Genomic DNA, 23,953 nt, shown 5'->3' on the forward strand with positions numbered 1-23,953 from the left:
GTATGAAAAATTTAATTCCATAGAAATTCCGCAAAATGGCGCGTGATCATATATTACTGGTCAGGCTTTACCTACTGGTTTGGTTTCATCTCTTATCTTACCTGATATACGTGCTTAGGTACCTATTCTTTTGAAATGGACACAGAGTCCTTTACGTAGATCACATATTACTGCGGAGGCTGCAAAGTATTATTAAATAAAATTGTTAATTACCTGGTTTGTAGGGTAAAAAGAAACAAATTTTATTTAAAAGATCTTATTTAATGAATGACCAAAAATGTACATTTTCTTATCAAATATACTATTTATACACCACTCGAGCTTCCCAATCAAATCGTCACAATTTACAGATCAATAGGAATTTTATTTAGGATAGGAAAAAAATCGATAGTCTTCGCTCAAACATACCGCAAACATCGAAAATTTACTCCAAATTTTCGTTTTCCTGCAAACGAATTTTTCGAATTGTTTCTCAGGTCGTTTATTCGTCATTTTTTGCCAAAGGTGGGACCGAGATGGAGCAAAAGGACAAAAGGTTCCCCACTCACTTGCTTCATGTTTTTCAGTGACTTCTATTATTATATTTATAGGGACCGTGCGCGTTGGAGGGTCTGCCATCTTTTGGGCTGAATCGGAACAATAAACATGTAAATTTACACATCACGTGTTTTCTTGTGCATAGTAAGTTCTGCCATCTTGTGGGCTACATTGGAACAATAAACATCACATTTACGCCTCGCGCCAAAAATCTGACGGCTCCTGTGCTGCCTCCTACAGTTCATGCAGGCTCCCTATTATAATTAAATAAGGGTGACAGCTGGTAACCACAGTTACCAAAAGTAAGTTGTGTCAAAAATGCCGGGATAAATGTTAGGAACCCGATAAATGATGACTTAACATGCGAACGACGAAACGAAAAAAAGACTACAGATTTCTCAATAACTTGGTAAATGGTGATAATTTGATTGTATTTTTCGCTAGTTTACACTACCAATACATATAACTATGTATTAAATAAGATATGAGGCTTGCAACACTCGAAAAGGATTTTAAAGTGGTAGACTTCAGAGGACCTAGAGTCGGACCACGCTTACTCTGCAATGACAAAGTGTGTAATGTCATAATTAATGTCAAATTTCTATGAAAATTTGACCGAATAAGGAGAATGGTATAAATTCCGTTGCCTCCTCGGCCATCTAAGCTAACTAAGCAATTTTTAGCACAATAAAAATATTGGACATTGGCTCGCCGATTCCACTGGAGGCAAACCAAGATAAGTTGGCTGCGATTTGGATAGCCCAGGCGGTGCTCGGGTTATTTTAAACGTAAAGCTTCTATAAAATTATGACGTTTACTTGACACTTGCACCGTCTGGGCTATCCAAATCGCTGCCAACTTATCTGACTCTACGAAATAGTGTATGTGTGGACGCTAGATGAGATTGACAATCAAATTGTCAATTTAATTTCTGATCAAATTGGCGATTTCATTGTCCCGGGCTGGCATTGTCTGGGCTATAACCGTGAAAATCGAAGTTCGTCAATGGTGGGCATTTTTCTCTCTCACTCTAATTAAGTCTTAGTGTGCGTAAAAGAGAAAAATCCCCGCAATTGGCGAATTTCGGTTTTCGCGGTAGGCCCCCTGGTCTGGACATGCTTTTAGATTCGCCTACATTGGCCCAATAAGCAAACTGGGTGTTTGATACAACTGATAAAAGATAATGTTGTGTAGGTATATGAAAAAACAAATTTATAGTGTAGCAAGCCAAATGTAAACTATGCTTAAATCTTAGGTTACATTCAAATTATTAACGCAAATAATGTTCCCATGTGTCGAAAGTAACACTTTTTAAAGTTCTTACGTTCTAAACACCTAGATTTCCCACCTTACCATATTTACTACACTAGTCCACTTATAATTTTAAATCACTTTTAATGTTCTCACATGTTATACAGTCAATTTTCGCACCAACACAATGTACACATAATTTTTCCACGTTGGTCCTAAAGGACTAATAAATAACCACTCGTTTCGTTGTAATTCTCCGCCAGCCATTAGGAGCATTACTTTTCTTAGTCTGATTATAGTCACAAGCAGGGTCATCCGTTGCTATGTCAGCTCTTTTTGGTGCTTTCGTCGTACAGGTCCTCGTTTCAGTCAGGCCACAAGATGCCGGCTACTTTTCATTGGATTACAGGTCCTCTTAAACCATCCTTCTGTTCATACAGCATATAAATCTAGTGACTCAAGTAACTCTAAGACCTGTATGGTCTTCGTTTCTGTCAGCTCTGTGTTGATGCAAAACATTTAGCCATTACTCCATGATGTCTAGGTGATGCGTATGTCAATACTTGGCTGTTAGTCCGTTGCGTGGCGATAAATTACAAGTCTTCATCTCCTTCATCTGTGTCTCTGCGGCAAGTCTAGCCGATGTTGAGTCACGTCCAGGCGGTGCTTGTGTCACTATCTGTCCTAGTTATTAACCCTGGTAATGCTGGAATTACAGGTCCTCGTCTCCGTCAGGTCTGTGTCTCTGCAGCACAGCTAGCCGCTGCTGCGTCACCTCAAGGTGGTGCTTGCGCCACTTGATGCGTCTGTTTTGGAACCACACCTTCACCTGGAACAGAATTAAGCTTATCATTATCTCTGTATTTACGCTATCCAAGAGTAAAATTGTGAAGACTAATTTACCAACCTCACGTATAAAATGAAAAAATAAAATCTCTTATAAAATAATGTTTAGTTCAGTGAGACAATGGTAGGGAAAAGGCATGTGTTAGAAGTTTATGGTAATGTTATCATGGCTGATCTAAAGGTAAAAATGTGACAAAAACCTCGCATCTATAAAGTATTTGCTTGATAGTACAGTCAGCATCAAATGTAGCGGATCAAATAACCCTTCATAAGTATCTCTTAAGTATCTTCATAAGTACCATTCTGTATTATTTTTCTAATAAAAAGCTGTTTATAAAATAATAATAAATAAAAACTCTGGCAAACCCACTTTGTCAGTAGAAAAAGGCGCGATATTCAAATTTTGCTTCTAACTGGGGCTTAGGATTGGGATTGCTGGAGAAGTACTCGTTTGCAGCCTCAATAGCTCAAAACTATTTTTTTTATACTACGTCGGTGACAAACAAGCGTCCGGCCCGCCTGATGGTAAGCAGTCTCCATAGCCTATGTACGCCTGTGACTCCAGAGGAGTTACAAACTTGTATAGTCAGGCCTAGCTGAGCTGGCTACGATTTTGGTAGCTTGTGCAAGTGTTAAGTTAACGTGATAATTTCATAGAAATTTGACGTTTAAAATAACATTTACACTGTCTGGGCTTTCAAAATCGCTGCCAACTTATCTTGGTCTGACTCTAGCACTGACTGGTTTCTTTGACCATAAACAAAAACATTAGATCTGTATTTATTGGAGCAAATAGACAATCAGACTCTTTAACTGTTTCGATGGACAATGAAGGTAACGAAAAAAACATGACCCTACAGTTCCAGCTGCTCATCACCTGCCTCAGGACACTGACCTGTGCTTCTGTGAGCTGGAGCGCATGTGTGAGATACAGCCGCTCGGGGCCGACCATATATCGCTGGCACTCCAACCCGGCCCACAGCAGTTCCAGCTGCTCATCACCTGCCCCAGTATACTGACCTGCGCTTCTGTGAGGTGGAGCGCATGCGCGAGGTACAGCCATTCTGGGCCGACCACATATTGCTGGCACTCCAACCCTGCCTCCAGCAGTTCCAGCTGACCATCACCTGCCTCAGTACACTGACCTGTGCTTCTGTGAGCTGGAGCGCATGTGCGAGGTACAGCCGCTCGGGGCCGACCATATATTGCTGCCGTTCGAACTCTGCCTCCAGCCGTTCCAGCTGCTCCGGAGTGAAGATCGTTCTGATGCGTTTGCTTCGCCCGGAACTGAAACAATAAGTATTAGGACCATGTTACATATTCCCAAATTATCCTAATTGAAAATGATCCAGGGAAGTGTGGATAATTATTATAATTTACATTGTTTAGCTAGACAAATTAGGACGGTAAACTAGTTAGGATGGTGACTAACTTTTAAGGATGCTGGATGGAGCAAAGATACGTGTTCACAGTCCTTACGGTTACAGCAGCAAGATAGGATACAGGATTATCGGACGACGTAGCACATGTTCAAAATATATACGTTTATTAACAGAGTCTTACTGGGTTCATCAAGTTATTTACACCACACGACGACGATACTACAAAACGGTGAGTAATCCCAATAAATACCTACCCACCTATCACGCACCTTTCGAACACTTCCTGTTACCAGTGGGACCAGAGGAAGGTCGAAATTAATTATTTCGCTGTCTTCTTCAGCAGGAACATAACATAAAGTACCTATCAAAAGGACATACCGTAGAAGACAATAATAAATTATGAGTCACACGAACTCGCCGCCCGCCCAAAAGACGCTCCCATCATACAATCAAAGTAACGCTTGCTTAAATTACACGAAACTTGTCATGAACAGTTACATAACATATTTATATCTATATATCTATATGTTTGGTACCTACGGTACCAGGTTTCGTTGAAAAAATTGTGACACAAAAAAAACCGCGCGAGTAGAAGTTTTGTATGAAAAAATACGCTCTAAATTCTTTGTATTGGTATTACGTTCATGATATTGTCTAATGTCATATTATTTCAGAAATCATTTTAAATGAGAGTGTACCTTCGTTAGTATGGTTGTGGCCTGTGGCTAGTTAGCACTAACTGCTTCTGGGCATTTTCCGCAAGTCGACAACAATTTTGCCTATTTTGCGTGAAACGAGGTAGCGCTACTCTAACCACCCCAGCTCCTCCACGAAGCCTAGCAATGTTTTCAAGTTGCTAACTGTCTCTTTTAGTGTGCACGGAGTCCCTAGGTATTTGTTCCTGTATACTTCTACCTGTTTGCAGTCTAGGAGAATGTGTTTAGTTGTTTCCTCTTCTTCCATGCACGCTCTGCACATGGGGCTGTCTGTTTCACCCATATTGTGTAGGTGTTTGTTTAGTGTGTTATGTCCTGTAATTAATCCTACTATTTTACGTAGTTGGTGTCTAGGTGTTTTCAGTAGTATTTTGGTGAGCTTGATGTTCAGTTCCGGTAAAATATCCTTGGTCTAGTCCTACTTTGGTGCAGCTCTCTGTGATGAAGGTCTAGCTGGTAGGGGTATGCTGGGCTCGGGTCCATATGCCGGTGTTTCTGAACCATTCCTGGCCAATTCATCCGCTGCATTGTTTCATTTTGAGCCACTATGCCCCTTTATCTATTGGACTGTTACTTTTTTCCCTTCTTTACTTACTTCAGTGAGGCTTCGATAACATTAGAGTATTGACGACCGGTCTGGCCTAGTGGGTAGTGACCCTGCCTACGAAGCTGATGGTCCCGGGTTCAAATCCTGGTAAGGGCATGTATTCGTGTGATGAGCATGGATATTTGTTCCTGAGTCATGGGTTATGGGTATTTTTGGGCTATGTATTTAAGTATTTATAAATATTTATATATTATATATATCGTTGTCTAAGTACCCTCAACACAAGCCTTATTGAGCTTACTGTGGGACTTAGTCAATTTGTGTAATAATGTCCTATAATATTATACCAAGGATGCTGACGACATTTCCTCGTTGTATCGCAATACTGATACGTTGTGCGAGGAAGCCGCTAACTCTTCGGTCACCAGTTACGTCAACCAGACGTTTCGCGATGTCTCCAAAAAACTTGTGCGCGCTGGGACCCCACGGTTTCAACGCCAAATGGTACAAAATGGTACTCTCTACCGAGGCTCTTATATTTATTACGTTTTAAAATTACGGCGCTTTTTTTTTAATTGTTATTGTAAATAAAATGTTAAGGCGCTCTTATAGACAGATTTAAGGTTTTTGAGGGGGTGAAGCAGACGAAGTGGTAAAGCAGGCAGGCGGGCGCCCCGCGCGCCGCGCTCGCAGCAAGCCTACGTCCTTATTCTGACGCCATCCGTATTCTGGTTTGTTAGTTCTGGGATATTTTCCGGAAATTTATATTGATTATGATTTAAACTTAATGAAATTAAAAATTTGATAATTATATATAATACTAGAGTATACCGCGGCTAATTGAGAACCTAGTAAAATGATACCAAATCGTTTTGTGTCGAAATAATATTACTTACTAATTCAGACAAAAGTTACAACTGTCTGCTTTAAATCATATATAGATACCTATTCAAAACTTAGTTGACCTTAAAAATGCAATAGAAGTCAATTTCGGGCAAGTAGTGAAAAAGGAAGAATACTAGCAAAGCTAAGTAATTTGTGGAAGTGAACGTAAAAAGGTAGCATGTTTTTGCTGGTATTGAGATAACTGAAAACAAGCATAAGGTATGCACAAGCATATGTAGCTCCAAAAAGTAGATAAATTATGCTATCTTCTCAAAAAAGAACCATGGCTCTAACTGTAACGACTATTTCTATATTATTTTTTGAATTGACGACAATGAAGACGATTATAAATTTTAAATGCAAAAGTCGAGAAAACTGCTATTATTATTTAAAGTTTATAATGGCAAAAATGCACTTATACTACTACTACTACTTCGAAGTTATATAGTAATGACTATAATTGACTGACTTTAATTAATCTCTAATAAAGATCAGTCTGTTGTCTGTCTACTCTGTCTGTAATCAAATATTACAAGTATATTTGACCCACTGAGGTTTCAGATGAAGTTGAAAATCTGCATACATATATGTAAGTAAAGACAATGAAATATTATGGTACCATCGAGCTGATCTGATGCATGAGAGAGGAGGTGGCCATAGGAACTCTGTGTCAAAATATCGCAACCAAATTGCGTTTCAGGTTGTTAGAATTGTCTCAAGGAGTATTATTCCTTTGGAAAGAAGTACAGTTAAGACCTGTTCCGTAAAGTTAATTAACATACAAAACTTTCCGATGAACAAAATTATTTTATCGTCAACTATGTTATTTATCCCTTCAAGTGGTGGCCCACCACTCACGGGTCGATGCGATAGCCAGAAAGCTGTTGGCCAACAGAGGGTGGTTAGTGAGGTGTTGCCATATTTAGTGGCAAAATTAAAGTCTTTGAAGTATATTTACGCTCTTCTAGCGCCCAAAAGTAGCTAGCAAGTTAGACAAGGAAAACATACATACACACGCTTGTTAACGCTTGGTTGCTAAGGACCGTTCATCCGGGATCGAACGCCTAGGTCGAGTTCTGTCTTGATTTTTAAAGAGGTTATTTTGTAAATACACGGTACCCTCGAGGAAACGGAAAGAATTTAACAGTATATTCCGGATCGTATTTAGAGGCAAAAATGTCATATAAACTTTTTTAATTCGCCTAGTTTCAGAGTTAATACCAATTAAAAAAAAATTTTTCGTTGTGTTTTAGTGCATAACGCCTTTTTGATGGCTATGTCGCCAGTCGCCACTTTGGGACCTAGTCTAGACTACCTTCTTGACAGATATCAAAGTCATAAGATACCATTTGAATAGACTAATTTTTACGAAAAAAATGTACCAATTTATATTAATCCATAAATTTTCCAAGAACATGAACTTAATATGTTTAAAAACATACATAAAGTAAAAAAAAAAACACATTTTTTTTTGCGGAATTGACTTAAATTTGTACATGAAATTCTTCTTATGACCTCAGGAATACGTGGTTTAAAAAAAACCGTTTCCTCACGGGCACTTTTTATGACTTAACTTAACCTTTGAATTTTAAGCCCTACGTAGAAAATTAATTAACAATTACCTCCAATCATAACTTTGTTTTGTGGTGGTAGTCATTTTTAATAAGGAAACTGGAAAACTGTCACTGTTGCTAGGTTTGATTAGTTAGGTGCATGTGGCGAAATGCATAAACATTACAATAATTTAACAACAACAAGGACAACTTCAACAGAAGGACATGATGTCACGATCTTCAGCATTGAAGGACCAAGAACAAGAAGACAATAATTTGATTGTTCTATTCGAATAGCGTATTTAGTGCTTATTCTAACGATATATGCTTCAATATATACTTTTATACATTTATTTATTTATTTATTTAAGCCATTTAATTCCTTAATAATACATTTCATAATTAAATTAATAAATAATACAATAATAAATTAAATTAAATTAAATAATTATCAAACTAATTCACATGCATTTTGGTAATTTTGTACAATAAGTTTAGTAATTTTTTTTTTTATTTTTATTTATTATTATTAAGGACCTCTTGACGAGTAAAGGCCTCCTCCATTTTACTCCACATTCCCCTGTCTTGGGCTATTGTTACCCAATCGTCGCTGGCAAACTTTTTTAATTCTTCGGTCCATCTTTCGAGTGGGCGGCCTGACTTTCTTTTACCGGGAGGTCCCGCCCATGTAGTGGCTCTTTTTGTCCATTTTTTGTTGTCCATTCGTGCCACGTGACCAGCCCATTTCCATTTTAGTTTCATGCAATGTGATAGTGCGTCGATAACTTTAGTCTTTTCCCTTATAACCGTATGGCGCTGTTTGTCTCTAAGTTTTAGGTTCATGATGCTCCGCTCCATGGCTCTTTGGCAAGTCATAATTTTTCTTTTCGTATATGCATTATAGATCCATGTTTGGCTCGCGTAAGAAAGACAAGGTAAGAGACATGAGTCCATAATTTTCTTTTTTAGTCTTAAGGGTATGTTAGATTTTAGAACTTCCTTGTGGCTCCAGAATTTATTCCACGTCATTGTAATACGTCTTTCTAATTCGTCACAGTGTCTAGACTTTGATAGAGATAGTTGTTTACCTAAGTATATATATTGCTGTACATACTCTAACTGTCTATTTTCGACGAAAATGGGTCTATGAGCGTTGTTGGACATGATTTTCGTTTTATCGATATTTAATTCCAAACCAATATCACGGCTAACACAATTAAGTTCGTTTATCATCCCTTGTAATTGTGACGCTGTCTCTGAGAAAAGAACTAGGTCGTCAGCGAAGCGTAAATTGCTCAAGAATTTTCCTTTTATGTTTATGCCTTTTTTTGACCAATCTAGTTTCTTCATAATATGCTGTAAAACTGTGATGAATAATGTAGGAGACAGGGGGTCTCCCTGTCTTACACCTCTTCGAATACGTATTTCGGCACCCGTTTTGTCCAATTTCACTCGACTAACGCTTTTGTTGTAGATATCTTGAATGAGTTCGACTATTTCTGACGGCAATTCACATTCGTATAAAGCTTTCCATATACTAGTGTGAGAAATAGTGTCGAAAGCTTTGGCGTAGTCAATGAAGGCTAAGTATAGTGGATGTCGTTTTTCTACATATTTTTCAATTATTTGATCCAGTACGTGTATGTGGTCCATTGTAGAGAAAGATTTTCTGAACCCTGCCTGTTCTATTGGTTGATGTTTTTCAGTTATTTCAGAGATGCGTCGTTCCAAGCATGATGCAAAAAGCTTGTAGAGACATGGTTGTAGGCTTATAGGTCGGTAGTTTGCAATGTTTCCAGGATCTCCCTTTTTGTACAATAAAATAATATCAGATTTTGCCCATTCATTGGGTATTTGTCTAGAGTCCAGTATTTTATTAAAAAGCTTAGTTAGATAGGGCAGTAATATGTAACTTCCGGCTATGATTATTTCGTTAGAAATACTGTCGAAGCCGCAACTTTTTCCTTTCTTTAAGGTTTTAATTTTGTTTAAAATCTCGTTGTCCGTGAATCTTTGGAGTGGTGGTGAGACGGGTGGAGATATCATGATTTCAGTTTCATACTGGCATGCACTCTTTTTCTCAGAATATAATTTTTTGTAAAAATTCGTTGCAGTATCTAAGATTTTTGGCCTGGAGAATATTTCTTTATCCGACGCATTTTCTTTTACGGAAGGTATCCATTTTTTCGTAAGGTTAAGCTCCTTGTATCCTTTTTTCAGGCTTCCCTTGGTGGCTAGGTGCTTCTCTATTATATTAAGTCTATGGGTTTCGTATTCTTTCTTGATAATTTTGTGTATATTTTTATATAGGTTTCCTAGTTCTTGTTTCTCTTCCTTAGATCGCGGTTTTTTGTGTTGCAGTTCAGATCTTCTTTTTAGTAGCAGCCTTGTGTTTTCAGAAATTATAGTCCTAGATTTATTGTTTATTTTATTTTTAGAACCCATAGAGTCCGTGATACCTTTCTTCAATGCAGAATAATATAACTCTACTACATGTTGACAAGTTGATAAGTTACTATTTTCCAAATTGCGTTTCAGCTTTCGCTGGAATAGTTTTTCATCTTCTAGTGTTTTTAGGGTTGTATTTTGGAGGCTATATTTTGCTCTACATTTCTTTGTTTTTGCGATCTGGAAAGTGGTTCTTACTAGGCGATGGTCGCTAGGAAAATTAAGCTTATTTATAATCTCTATGTTTGTGAAGTTATTTTTTGTGTTTGACATAATATAGTCGAGTTGGCTTTTTGTACCTTTTGGTGATATCCATGTCTACATATTTCTAGTATCCTTTTTAAATATGCTGTTAATAACAGTTAGATTATTTTGAAGAGCAAATTGTATAAGTTTCTCGCCTCTTGTGTTCCGCTTTCCATAACAGAACTCTCCAAGAGCTCTACTTTCTTCAGGCATTTTTTGTCCAATGCGAGCGTTAAAATCGCCCATTACGATCACGTTTTTGTAACATTTTTCAAAAGCTCCTTGTAGCTGATCGTAAAAAGCATCAGAATCATTTTCACATGCAGTGCTGGTAGGCGCATATACTTGTATTATCGAGATGTTTATACTATCGAATTTTAAATTTAATATGCATACTCGTTCCGAAATCGCAATGAAGCTTTCTATATTTGGTTTGAGTTGTTTTTTTAATAGAAATCCTACGCCATGCAGTCCTTTCGTTTCCCCGTAATAGCAGAGTATATGTTCGGTATCTTCTAGGATTTCGTAGCCTGTTCTGCGTATCTCGGAGAGTCCAATTATGTCAAATTTAATTTTTGAAATTGCTTCTTTTAACTCTAGCAGTCGTTCGTTAGATAATAGAGATCGTGCGTTGTACGTGCAGATGTATAAGGGTTGGAGTGGAGGGTTGCGGTCGTTTGTCCCCGCGGTGACCGGCCGTGTTGGGGAACATCGTTGGTGGAGTGATTTCTTTTTGTAAAATGTGTTTTTATCGTATAATGGAGGAGGCGATGATTGCTTTTATACATAGATAAGCTTAAATAGTTGAATTTGTAATATTCTCTAAATCCGCGCTGAACACCCGACGGGGCCCCGCCACGTGACTACTTTTTACGTTTTGGCTTCTGCCACTTGAAGGGATATATTATAGGCCTTGACTAGTGATTCATTTCAAAATAAACTATTTTAATATATACATATTACACATAAGCACCCTAATGCAAAAATGAAGAAAATATATTTTGCGAAACTTTCGATCGATTTTTCCACTTATATTTTGTATTGGCAGGAAAAATAGTAAAAGCATATCACAAAGACATAACAAGGTCCAAGGTTTTAAAGAAGAAGGTAAAATTGGCTAAGACCTGAAATTGACGGCAGAGTGTCATCGAAATTAATACTTAAAAAAAGAAATAAAATGTCACCAGTTTTCATTTCATACAAAACAGAAATAGCATGGTATAAAAGTATTATACCAAACTTTTACAAAGGACTTTATGTTTAACATTATCAAAAATGGAATTTAGTGACATTCTTGAATTTACAGAATAATTAACCAGTGAAATAAAAATATTGGCGAGAGGTACAAATATATACGAACTTCCGAACCGAGTACTTTGGTAAATTTTGAATGGAATTTGAAGGGTAAATATCACTCCTGCTCACCTTACAAAATAAAATAGTTTATAAATGTTGTAAATAAAGTCTTAAGTGTATACCATATGAAAGTTAATAAACCAGAAATACCAAACAAATTAGCACTTATAACATAAACTATTACAGCCATTTGAGCACTTCCACAAAAACGTGAAATGGTACCTTTCACTAAGCACTATTTAAATCCCACATATTTAAATCCAGTATATCTCCTGCATCCTGTATGTGTTAAAAATGAAGCTGTTCCAATATAATGACTTATATAAATTAAACAAGCGGATTAATTTTATTTGTTTACGTTTATAAATAGGTATTCAATTTGATTATTACTGTAATAGCCATTTAAAATATTATTTTACCTAAATTGATAATTAAAAGTAGGTACCCCTCACGAAATAAGTACTACTGAATTTTATACTTAGCAGTGTTTTTTAAAATGTACATGTATTTTACCTTCCTCGTATTAAAAATGAAAAGTAGAGTGTTTAACTCGGGTGCAAGGCACCATTTCATCATTTGGTTAATCGTGACAGGTGCGTGTGTAAAACTTGTCAAAAAAGATAATATGACGGATGGATGTCTGAAATGTCACCGTATTTAAGAATCAATTAGGTTAAAAATTAGTTTTTTCTTCGTAAGAGTGATGTAAACATTGTGTGTATAACATATTTGTGTATTTATAGTGTGATTATCCATTTTATGTAACGTCCGCTAAACTAGCACAGGTCCGACGCTGACAGTGGTCACGGGCGTACTGGGGTACTAACGGTATTGCCGCGCAGGGTAATGTTTAGTAGACAAAATGTTGAATTCATAATTATGAATGAAAAATTTAACGCATCGATAAACTGACAAGCAAAATGTTAGAGTTACTTAAAAGCTATTGAATGAAGTAAATTTCATATTGATATTCATCATAGTACTTCTAAAATATCGAAATAAATACAGTTTTAAGCATATTTTCAAAGCAAAAATCTATCGAGAAAAAGATGAGCCATCATGTTTCTGACAAGCATACGGCTAGTTCAAAGACTGAAGTTATACATACTAGAAAATAATCGATGAAATCCTTGTACAAGCCTGTAAATATCGATTTAAAAATAGCGCATTTTACTATACACCGCGCCTTCCTTTATTTTATTTATTAAACGTCTTACCTGCTAGTACAGGAGAGTGCGTGGCTGCGCGGGGGCTTCAGCTGCGGCGGCCTCGTCTCCGGCCGGGGGCTGTCTGCAACAAACACTGACCTGCAGTGGCAGCATGGTTCCATTTTTATCACTTGTCACTATGCCAGTCACTTTCGCACTTACATACTTGGTAACGTGACAGGCATGGTGACAAATGATAGAGAGCCGACCATACTCAATACTCAATATTTTATTGCAAATTCACAAAGTGGTTGTACAGGTGATAAATTTATAAGCTAGGTCTTTGTGAACTCTGTTGGGCACTGCAATACTATTATATTAGCCCAACTGGTGCAATTAGTTTATCACTTTTTTCGGGAATATTTAGATTTCGTATTTATTTATTTTCATCACTTATTATAAATTGTGATCTATCAATCTATCAATTACTATCAGTATAAATATTAGTAGGATTAATAATATTTTCAACACACACACTCGTTGAGAGACTCCCAGAACAGAAGGCCGGAGCGAGCCGGCGGCGCGCTGCGCGTAGTAAAATCTACTCGACCAATATAAGAAGGCATATTACTAGCAATTAGTTACAATCTTAACTCGATCGGATTGTGGATTATCATACATTACCGCACTAGTGCGATAATATAATAAAGAAGGTTATGAGCCTATAGAGCCTTCACTTAATGTTATTTGGAGCCTCGTCTGCCAACAAACCATACTCTGGTTTGGCGGAAGTTGTGATTTAGTTTTAAGGTTTGTCTTTTGAATAAACATTTATTTCATTAAAAAAAAATATATATATATATATATATATATATATATATGAAAGCGGTTGAATAACTCAAAAACGGCTTTACTGATCATGTTCGCTATAGTTTTAATTGAATGGCTATATTGAGCTCTTATGTTCACGTTTCTTTTCATATTTTTTGGACCCATGATTCAAAAGTTAGGGCGGGTTCAGACTAACGTTTTAATACAAACGTACGCGTACGAGCGTGTATGCTAAAAATGTAAAAAATGAAAAAAACCAAATGTTAAATGTAAGTTTACAAATACAAATATGTTTTTTTCATTACTTTTTACAGCAGTTCATACGTACAAATATGTATTAGGTAGGTAAGTAGCCCATCTTAGGTACAAAGTGTAGGTAAATATTTTACAGTACATATGGTGCTACTTTCCCGCACGTGTGTGAGAATGAGCACTTTCCATGCATATGTCAAAACTTTGCCATATGTTCTGTAAAACGTTGTACGATACACGTGCGAATTTCCTATTTTCTGCACTTGTATCTTAAATAACTATATCTCAACAATGTGCAACAATTTGATTGTGTAAGTAATGAAAAAGGTGCGGGTACAGCTTGCTGGATTTAAACCCGCCCTTGGTCAGCTAATTGGAGAGGTATCGGTATTATTTAGCGCATTATATAATTGACATAAAAAATGAGAACATTTAGTAGGTAACAAGAAATTTTACGGGGTAATTAACACTGGAACAGAAAAATGTGAATGAATGACTGAATTTGAATGAATGAATTTATTGCGTATTTGGAAATTCAGGTTACAAAGTAGCAGCTACAATTGCAGAAAATGAGTCACACCCTACCTTTACAGGTGTACACGCTATTACATCTATTTCTAGAATTATATTAAATAAAAATAAAAAATTACAAAATGTCAACTAATATAAATAATATTCAATTATTTATTTATTTATTTATTTATTTATTTATTTATTTATACAAGGAATTCCAACAGCTTTAAAAAATACATTAAACTTTTTTGGTAGTAGTACAGAGCCAATTACAGGAACTCACAAATAGAAACTGTATATATAATTACAAAGTACACACTAGATACAAAAGCACATGTGACACAAGATATTACAATATGAAATATATCAAGGTTACAATGAATAAAAAGAGAGACCAAGAAATAGATATGAGCAATAAGTAAGAACACTTATAACTTATGAAATTACACTAAGATAAACAACTTATATTCGCATTTAGATTTTTTAGATGAACAACATGGACCGGGCTCAAATACATTAAAGTTACAGATCACACTCCATAGCATATCACTACCTGCAACATGTTATTTAGAAGCATAGATTGACTAGATTGTGCATTACACTAGGGATTGAGCAATTAAAAACGTCAATATCTAGATCCTTCGACAAATTATTCAAGTTACGAGCTGCGCGACACAGGAAACTATTTTGCCTATAATTAGATAAAGTGCGTTTAACTGAAAGGGGGGGATAAAATCTTTTAGACCGAGTGGGCGTATTGAACGAAAGTTTAGAAAGAAGTTGTGGACAATCAATATTGCCAGTGGTGATATTAAGTATATAAGTTATATCAGCGATTTCGCGACGTTTTTGTAAAGGAATTAGATGGTGTTTTTTGCAAGTGCTTAGGTAGTTATTAGATTGATACGGACTTTTAAGCTTAAAACTTAAGTATTTCAGAAACTTTTTCTGAATGCGTTCAATCCTGTCAATGTACGTATTATAACAAGGATTCCAAATTTGGGAAGCATATTCAAGTTTACTTCTAACTAAAGCACAATATAAAACTTTAATGCACAATATAAAATTAAATGGTTAATGGTGGGTCCAAGTAATCATTAAGGCTGTAGAAGCACTTATTTATAAACCACATCTTAACAGTATTTTTAAATCTGTTACTATCGAGATTAATAAACCAACCTGGAAATGTATTAAATATGTCAATACTCATCATAAAACAATTATTACATGTCAGTTTTAGTCTAGCTAAGGGCTTGTATAGTTTATGTATACACTGGTTTTGGACTTCTCTGGACGATAATTCCTGGACCTCTTGAAACATGTATTTGTGCTTATGTACAAATAAACAAACCTCCAAAATATACAAACTATGTACCGTTAGATGTGGTGCTTGATAAAGTATGGACGGCATGATTCAAGTAGTTTGAGTCCAAATAAGGCCCTCATACATCGTTTCTGAATCAAAAATAGGTCCCCTCTGTCTGTTGAATTTCCCCATGTTACAATTCCGTATCGCAAGGCCGCGCCTTATAAGCTCATCATACCACCGAAACGACTGTATGCGCTCGTAAAATTACGCTTGTCTGAAACCGCTCTTCTAGAGAGGGGGACATAATATTTTTTTCTGTCGGAGTGATTATTTCCAAAAATAATGAAACAAAAAATGTTTGGAAAGACCTATCCGACGACGTAACGACACTCCACGCTATAGGGCTGAAGCGAAAAAAATGTTTTATGCCCCCTTTACGTGTCGGGGTACCCGCACTATAAAAATATCTTTTCACCACACCAACTGGTAAAGGCCCTCTAGATTGTTCAAAGACGAATGAGAAAGTTGCATTTTATCCACATGTGGGGCAAAGTGATCAGATGCAAAATTTGAGTTGTTTCCTTATGTTAGCTGGTAGAATTGACTTTTAAATGATGATTTTGAATGATTATTTTTTTATGTCAGTATGTCATGTATGTTAAGTATTTTTTGGTTTTATGAATTCAAATGAAATCAAATCCAAATGAACGTAGGATTTGATTTCATTTGATTTTTTTGGTATTTATTTCATAATTAGTAGTTTCCTCGTGTTGGTGTGGTGAAAATTTTTGTGTTTCACTCGAAAGGAAAATTAAGTTTGTTTAACCCTCGTGCATTGAAACCCTCGCAACGCTCAACATTCCACTTCTCGAACCACTCGCTACGCTCGTGGTTCAATTTTGGAATCTTTCGCTCGCTCGGGAATCAATATTAGCACGAGCAGTTAAACAACAACTTTGCCCCCTTGTAAAACAAATAACTATTATTTTTTGTTTTTATTTTACCACTCGGATTAATTGATTTAATGTCGGATCAGCCGCTTTCTAGCACTTTTCGTATAAATAAATAAATATTATAGGACATTATTACACAAATTAACTAAGGCCCACAGTAAGCTCAATAAAGCTTGTGTTGAGGGTACTTAGACAACGATATATATAGTATGTAAATATTTATAAATACTTAAATACATAGAAAACACCCATGACTCAGGAACAAATATCCATGCTCATCACACGAATAAATGCCCTTACCAGGATTTGAAGCCGGGACCATCAGCTTCATACAGGCAGGGTCACAGCCCACTAGGCCAGACCGGTCGTCAAATTTTTTCGAACGTAATGGAAACTTTCCATAACTTGCACTCTGTATAATCCTACCTTGCCGGAGCCCCGACGGCGCCATGCTCCTACAGAGCCCCTCATTGAGCCTCTGGATCTCCTGCCCAGCCCAGTAGCCCAGCTGTGGGCTCCTCAGCCGCTCCACACTCAAATTCATCGCATCCTGCTCTGCCCCCGACAGTCCCAAAATGGCAGCGATGGTAAACGACTTGCCCGCCAAACTAGTCTTCCCTGTCAAATCCACCCCGAACTGGCTGTCTTCTTCTGTCGACACAGGCGATGACCGATCGAAACCATCTTGATACGACACAGCTAACAAATCCGTTAAATTCGCTGGATACACTGATGGACGCTCCATTTTCCACAAATTCACATTTCAAATTTAGAACGCTTACATTTTTTTTTAATGAACTCGACTCTATTAACGGTTACGACTGGCCGCTGCGACGCGATTGCGGTTTATGATTAAAAGCGCATTTTAAAATTGGAAGGCGGGGCGCTCAAACGATCGGTTTGGCGGGAAAAAAAAATGACATCGCATAGAGCGGTCAATTGAGGGAGCATGATTTGGGGGGGGGGTGGGGGGAGTTTGGGCTCTCTCATTGGTCGGGGCGGCGCGTGCGCGGAGGGGCGGGGCCAGATTTAGGAGGGAGTGGTCCCGCAGTGATTTGCGGTCCCGAAAGCCTTTGATTGAGGCAGGGAGGCATTCGGCGTGAGATGATCATTGTAATATTGCTGCATTCTAATGAGGTTAGCTAATTTAATTACAACTTAGCTGTGATACACTAATTATTCGCCTAGTATTTGATAATAGGACTAGGTAGGAGCGTAGTGTCTAGTAAGAACGAAATCAAACCAACTTTACAAAACATCATATCATTAAGGATGACTCACGTTAGAACGGGCCGGGTTTGGGCCGGAGCTTCCAGCGCTTATTTTTCTATGACAGATGAACGGTGATCACGTGATGCTTTCCATAAAAAACGAAGAACTAGAAGCTTCGGCCCGGACCCGGCCCGTTCTAACGTGAGTCATCCTTTATTGTACGGTTTTCTTCAACAGTTTCACTTCACCAAATTAATGTTGCTTTCCGAGAGCAAAAATACCAAAATCTTGGCGCTGCAGGGTGACGGCATCGGCATTCCGCCAAAATCAGACAGTTCTCTTTACGGCACCAATTATTTAAGAAAAAAATTGGAGTATTTTTGATATTTCACCGACACCTGTAAAATTTCTGCCGCTCTATGCATTAAAAGTTGAATGTCCTATCCGTCCTTTATGTTTTATATACATTTGTATATTTAATCAAAGCTGCTGCAATTGGTTTCAATATTATTGACAAATTAAAACTATGTTTTTTTTTGCTCGTCATGAGATGTATGGCGCCATTAATTTTCAAACTAACAAATATCAATGAAAAATTAAACTTAAGCAACTCTATTACTCTTGTTTATGGCAAAATGTTGCCAACGTTTAAAAACTGATGGTAAATACTTATGTTACAGGATTTGTCTATATACTATCCCATCACTGGAGCCAGTCCCATCATAGGGGCGTTTACTATACTTATAAACTAAAATGACCATAAACACAACAACCAAAAAGTATAAAGCCAGGTGCATACTAGCACGTGATTATCATCATCAGTATGGCCACATACAGGATATTCACTATTGTGTGTAATACAATATACACCCCCCTCACAATAACGAACGATCTCATATTCTTCTCTCAAATTAATAAGCATAAGTGTCAGCTAAAATACCTGTTAAATAGCTTTCGATTTACTTGATTGCTTTGGATAATACTTTTCATGTTTTTTTTGTATTTCACTAAGTTCCTTTTGAGCTTTTCTGCTTTTATGTAACTAGTGGAAACTGTTTTGGCTTGTGTTCTATTAATATTAATTCTTATTATGTAAGATTGTTAGCTGTTTTTTCCCAATAAAATAAAATAAAATATTCAATTAGATTGGGCCTTCGAGCCCGGCCCTGCACGTCTTGCCCCCTCCCTGTGAAACAATTTAATATCATAATCTGTGCGCCGATACCACGGAGCTACGAACTATTATGAAGGCGCCGCGGGGCAAGGAGTCACCACGCCGTGGAGGAGGCATTACGAATGTAGGTACCTACTGTTCGCAAGTCCAACACAAAATGTCATTCATTCATTCTTTCATTCATCGTTTTTGCTCTATGCGATCGGTTGCTAATCATATGCATATCACTTTTGTGGTTATAAAATAAACTATAATTATTTAATTAATATGTAACCATCAAATCTGTATTCCTATAACCCAACAACTGAACCCTCCACTAGATCGCTGAACAGACACAAGAACAGTCAGTCTTTTTTCATCAAAAACAGATCATAAAGTAGCACTTTATCAACAACAGTAATTTGATGCTAATTTTGAGTCTAGAATATAATAGCGTTAATTTGAATTTCATTTCTAAGAATAATACCTAAGTACAGATAGTATTTTCATCGTGTTGGAGTGGTGAAAAAAGGTTAGTTAACTCTGTGTCTTGAAACCCTCGCAACGCTGAAGATTCCGCTGCGCTCGTGGTAAAATTTTGGAGTCCTTCGGTTGTTCGGGTTTCAATATTAGCACACAATGCCTCAAATATGGGCGGTCAAACCTCTCTGCAATCGAACGCAGGATTGGGTTGGATTGGATTAGATTGGATTGGATTTAGCCCACATGTAAAACGAATAACTATTGAAGTATATCACTTTGTACGTTCTAACAGTAATAATTTATCAAATATGAATCAGTGTCAACACTGAAACGTTAATTGCAATTGACTATTAACTATTACAAATTGAACCGTAAACTGTAACCGTCCGTTACATTATACGGTTCAATTTGTAATGGTTAATGTTCAATCGCATTAACATTCGGCCAATACTGGTGCGAACTCTCGATGCATAGGTATGATAAATCTGTAGCAATTGCAAGAAGATGAATGGCTAAGCGCTGCCCACTTGCAGAATGACGCAATTGCATATATACAACGTATAACGCTACTAAATTCAAAACTGTTAATAAATAAAATAAAAATAATTTATTTCAGGTATACCAACCCATAAGACACATTACAAAAAATACTAAAAATAGATTAAATAACAAATTTAGCAGCTACAAACATAATAAATGATTACAAAAATAAATTAAATTAATTAATTATTAGCGGCACTAGGTAGAAATCATCACTTTGTTTCGCCAGTGATGATTTCTACCCAGTGTTTTGTCATGGGGCAGTTCAAGCGCTCAGCGAACATGCTCAGGATGGTGTTGGAGCTGCCGCGTACTCTGTTCAGCAGTGACACTACTCTCTTCCTTCTGACGGCGTGAAAGCCATCAGTGCGCGCCTCTGCGAACATAGCTGACGCACTGGAACGTCGCGGCAGCTTCATCATCATCAGCATCCTGAATATGTTATTATATAGAACCCTGAGCGTATTGTATGTGCGCTGCGTATGACTCACCCACAGGCTGCTGATGTAGAAGGTTTGGCAATAAGCCATAAATAATCTGATTTTTACTTCCTTCGTTGTTAAGTAACTACTATGTTAGTGCCGCGGACAGGGTAGATGGCGCTTTCTGGCAATATTGAAATAGCCTACCTGCTTGTGATATAATAAGTTAGTTCTTCTTCTTCTTGTTGTTGTTAGGGGCTATGTAAGGCTCTTCAGCCTATGTTTCACTGCAAACATCCCTGATCTATTGTGATCGCCACCTACTACAGCTCTTGATCCAAGCCTGAAACTTCAAACAGCTGCAGGATCTTTTTGATCTCGAGAGACCTTGACTCCTCCGGGCGTAATATGTGTCTGCCCAGGGTTGAGTCACGAGTGCGCATTAGGCAAGAGCACTCTGCGAGAATGTGCAAGGGCGTCTCCTCTGCCTCCATACAGAGTCTGCACCGCCCCATGTCACGTTTTCCCATAGTGTACATGTGCTTATTTAGGCCACAGTCCTCAGTAAGCACCCTTACCAAGTTGCGCAGTTGGTTCCTAGACAGCGCTAAGGCATTCAAGGACGCCTTTTTGCTGAAGCCCTTGATGAGCGCTTTGGAATGGTTCAAGCCTGTCGTTTCTCTCCAGAGCTGAATGGTTTTGTAGTGACAGTAGGTCTTTAGGGTGGGCCGCGTTAGGCTTTTGAGGATGCCACAAAACGGCTCAGGACTGTGGTTCTTCCCCTTAGCCCCTGCTCGCGCGAGTTCGTCGGCCTTTTCGTTTCCAGCGGTACCCGCATGCCCCGGGACCCAACGTAGAACAACCTTGTTCCTGGTTTCAAGGTTGTTCAATAGTTGCCTGCAGCTCTCAACCAGCCTCGATGTGGTGACATCAGAGGTTAGGGCTAAGAGTGCCGCCTGGCTATCCGAATGGATGTAGATTGTATGGTTGCCGTAGTTGCATTGCAGGTTGATCGACACACATTCTAGAATGGCGTATACTTCTGCTTGGAATATGGAGCAGTATCGTCCTAGGTTTAAGCTGATGCCTTTCCTAGGCGCTTCACACACACACACACACACACACACACACACACACACGCGCGCGCGCGCGCGCACGCGCACGCACGCACGCACACGCACACACGCGCGCACACACACACACACACACACACACACACACACACACACACACACACACACAAACTAATTTTGTAATATAATGTAACTACAAGTAATTACGGTTGTGGAAGAGCGGGACGTCTCAACACAGGCTTTGTAAGTCTAAAGAGAGGCCCCAGCAAATGCTTACTATATGTTTGTAAATAGATAATAAAGATATTTTTCATTTTTTTTTCACCATATATTCCGCAGCCTACTTCAGATTCGGATTTGGAGCCATCAGTGTACCACCTCAGGCTTCCTTCTTTCCACTTAATTTGACTGTCTGACCAGTCCTTCCTCTTGGGGAGTTCCACTGAGTAGAGTTTCAGTGGACAAAATTTTGGTGCCATGGTGTCGGATGGCATCCCAAGAACAGGTATATCGTGCACTGATTCCTTTAACAGTCTCGCAGTTTATCGTTACTTGTTGCAAATTTCCTTCTTTTCGCACTTGTATTTACTATTCTGAAACTATTTTAGTGTAATATATAAACATATAATAATGTAGTACCTGGGCGACCGAGCTTTGCTCGGTTATAACTATTGTAATATGGTGGTGTATAGGTGATAATCTTAACTACATTTTTTTAATAAATTAAACTTGTCTAAAACAATAAAAATTAAAATATCATATATAAGCTTGAACGTATAAAAAATAAAACAAAAGTTAGTCACCGGGCGGGATTCGAACCCGTAACACTAGTTGTTTCTTGCCACCCGCGTCTTTACCCGCTGGACCAGACGGACAGTGGCCTGCAATACGAAATTAGCGACCATATTCGGCGTCGAAAGAAAAACGCATGAAAACTCGAAAACACGCGTTTTCCCAAACATAAGACTAATCTAGATCGATTGTTTCCCCCCAAAAATCCCCCATATACCAAATTTCAGCGAAATCGTTAGAGCCGTTTCGGAGATCGCTGAAATATATATATATATATATATATATATACAAGAATTGCTCGTTTAAAAGTATTAGATATGTATACCTGTTTAGTGTTCATATAAGGTTTATTGTATGTAATTGATGTTACACGTTGTATACCCCCTTATCTGCAGTTACATCTGTTTTGAGCTGTGTTCCCATCCCAGCCAATAAGCACAGGCACAAAAAAACGATCGAGATGCTCGGGTGGAGTCGGCAGACTTCGGGGGACTTCGGATGTGGTGGAAATCACTGTAAATTGGAGGATGTACCTATTAAACATCATCTTCATCTTCCTCGTGTTGCCTCAGCTTTTTGCCGATAAATATCCTGCTTACCCGATAAATATCATAAAACTAATAAAATTCAAATACCTGCCTAATGATTGGTTAATTTAGGACCTTCACTTTTTTTCATTAGACCGAGTGAAGACTGTCTGATGAAAAAAAGTGTAGGTCCAGGTAGTCACCGCAAGGTTTAGAATGCAAAATAATTTACCAATTTGTAAACCGAAATAGTTGCTTAAGTTATTACGATTTGAAAACAATTAGTTTGTTTTTGTTTATTTGTTTATTAGGATCATCAATAGAAGATACAATTCACATAATATTATTTACATACTAAATGAGTACATTTATAATTGATCCCCCAATTAAAGGCAATCACAGCATGCATTTGGTATGAAACAAAAGTATAAGTATGACGAGTAATTCGACATTTAGAGACTGTATACATATATTCGCTTCAATTCGCTTCAATTGTTGTTTACTCTGAGAGTACGTCTGAATGTCTGTCAAGATAGACCAGTTTGACAGCACTGGCTTCCCTCGAATGCGGCTGAATGGGTAATAAAGTATCTAATATTTCATTGGTTCCATATTTGTAATTGTTGTTATGTATGTTTATGTTTGTAAAAATTTGACATCTAAAAGTGCCCCTGTGGCCTATTTGCTCAGTAAATGTTTACAAGTGTTTGTCAATTCATAGTAAAGTTCGTGATCGAAAAGAATAAATAAGTCATAAGTCATAAGTTATTTATTAGTAAAACCAATTTACACGTTATAATTATTATAGAGCTTATTTACATACGTCGCAAAATATACAACTCCAAATCAAAATCAAAAACATTAATAATATAAAAAATATACACATTACTTAACATCCTATTCGCGGAAATTTAAGTATTCATTATAGTCGTAGAACGGATGCTCAACAAGCCAGCGTGTATGGCGCTTTAGGTAATA

At 37.5% G+C, this 23,953-nt stretch overlaps 2 protein-coding genes across 2 annotated transcripts; both read right to left on the reverse strand.

The window, feature by feature from the left end:
* Positions 1-590: 590 nt before the first annotated feature.
* Positions 591-18,420, reverse strand: LOC133531762 (homeobox protein notochord-like). Its single transcript, XM_061870152.1, has 4 exons — positions 17,200-18,420; positions 12,985-13,057; positions 3,780-3,921; positions 591-2,617 (listed from the first exon to the last, which is right to left on the reverse strand). The coding sequence occupies exons 1-4, from the start codon at positions 17,516-17,518 to the stop codon at positions 2,501-2,503; spliced, it is 651 nt and encodes a 216-aa protein (XP_061726136.1). The 5' UTR covers positions 17,519-18,420; the 3' UTR covers positions 591-2,500.
* A 2,486-nt stretch (positions 18,421-20,906) lies between these two features.
* Positions 20,907-22,135, reverse strand: LOC133531316 (uncharacterized). Its single transcript, XM_061869451.1, has 2 exons — positions 21,982-22,135; positions 20,907-21,682 (listed from the first exon to the last, which is right to left on the reverse strand). The coding sequence occupies exons 1-2, from the start codon at positions 22,133-22,135 to the stop codon at positions 20,907-20,909; spliced, it is 930 nt and encodes a 309-aa protein (XP_061725435.1).
* Between the last annotated feature and the right edge of the window lie 1,818 nt (positions 22,136-23,953).

This window comes from Cydia pomonella, chromosome 25, assembly GCF_033807575.1.
Source record: "Cydia pomonella isolate Wapato2018A chromosome 25, ilCydPomo1, whole genome shotgun sequence".
Taxonomy (NCBI): domain Eukaryota; kingdom Metazoa; phylum Arthropoda; class Insecta; order Lepidoptera; family Tortricidae; genus Cydia; species Cydia pomonella.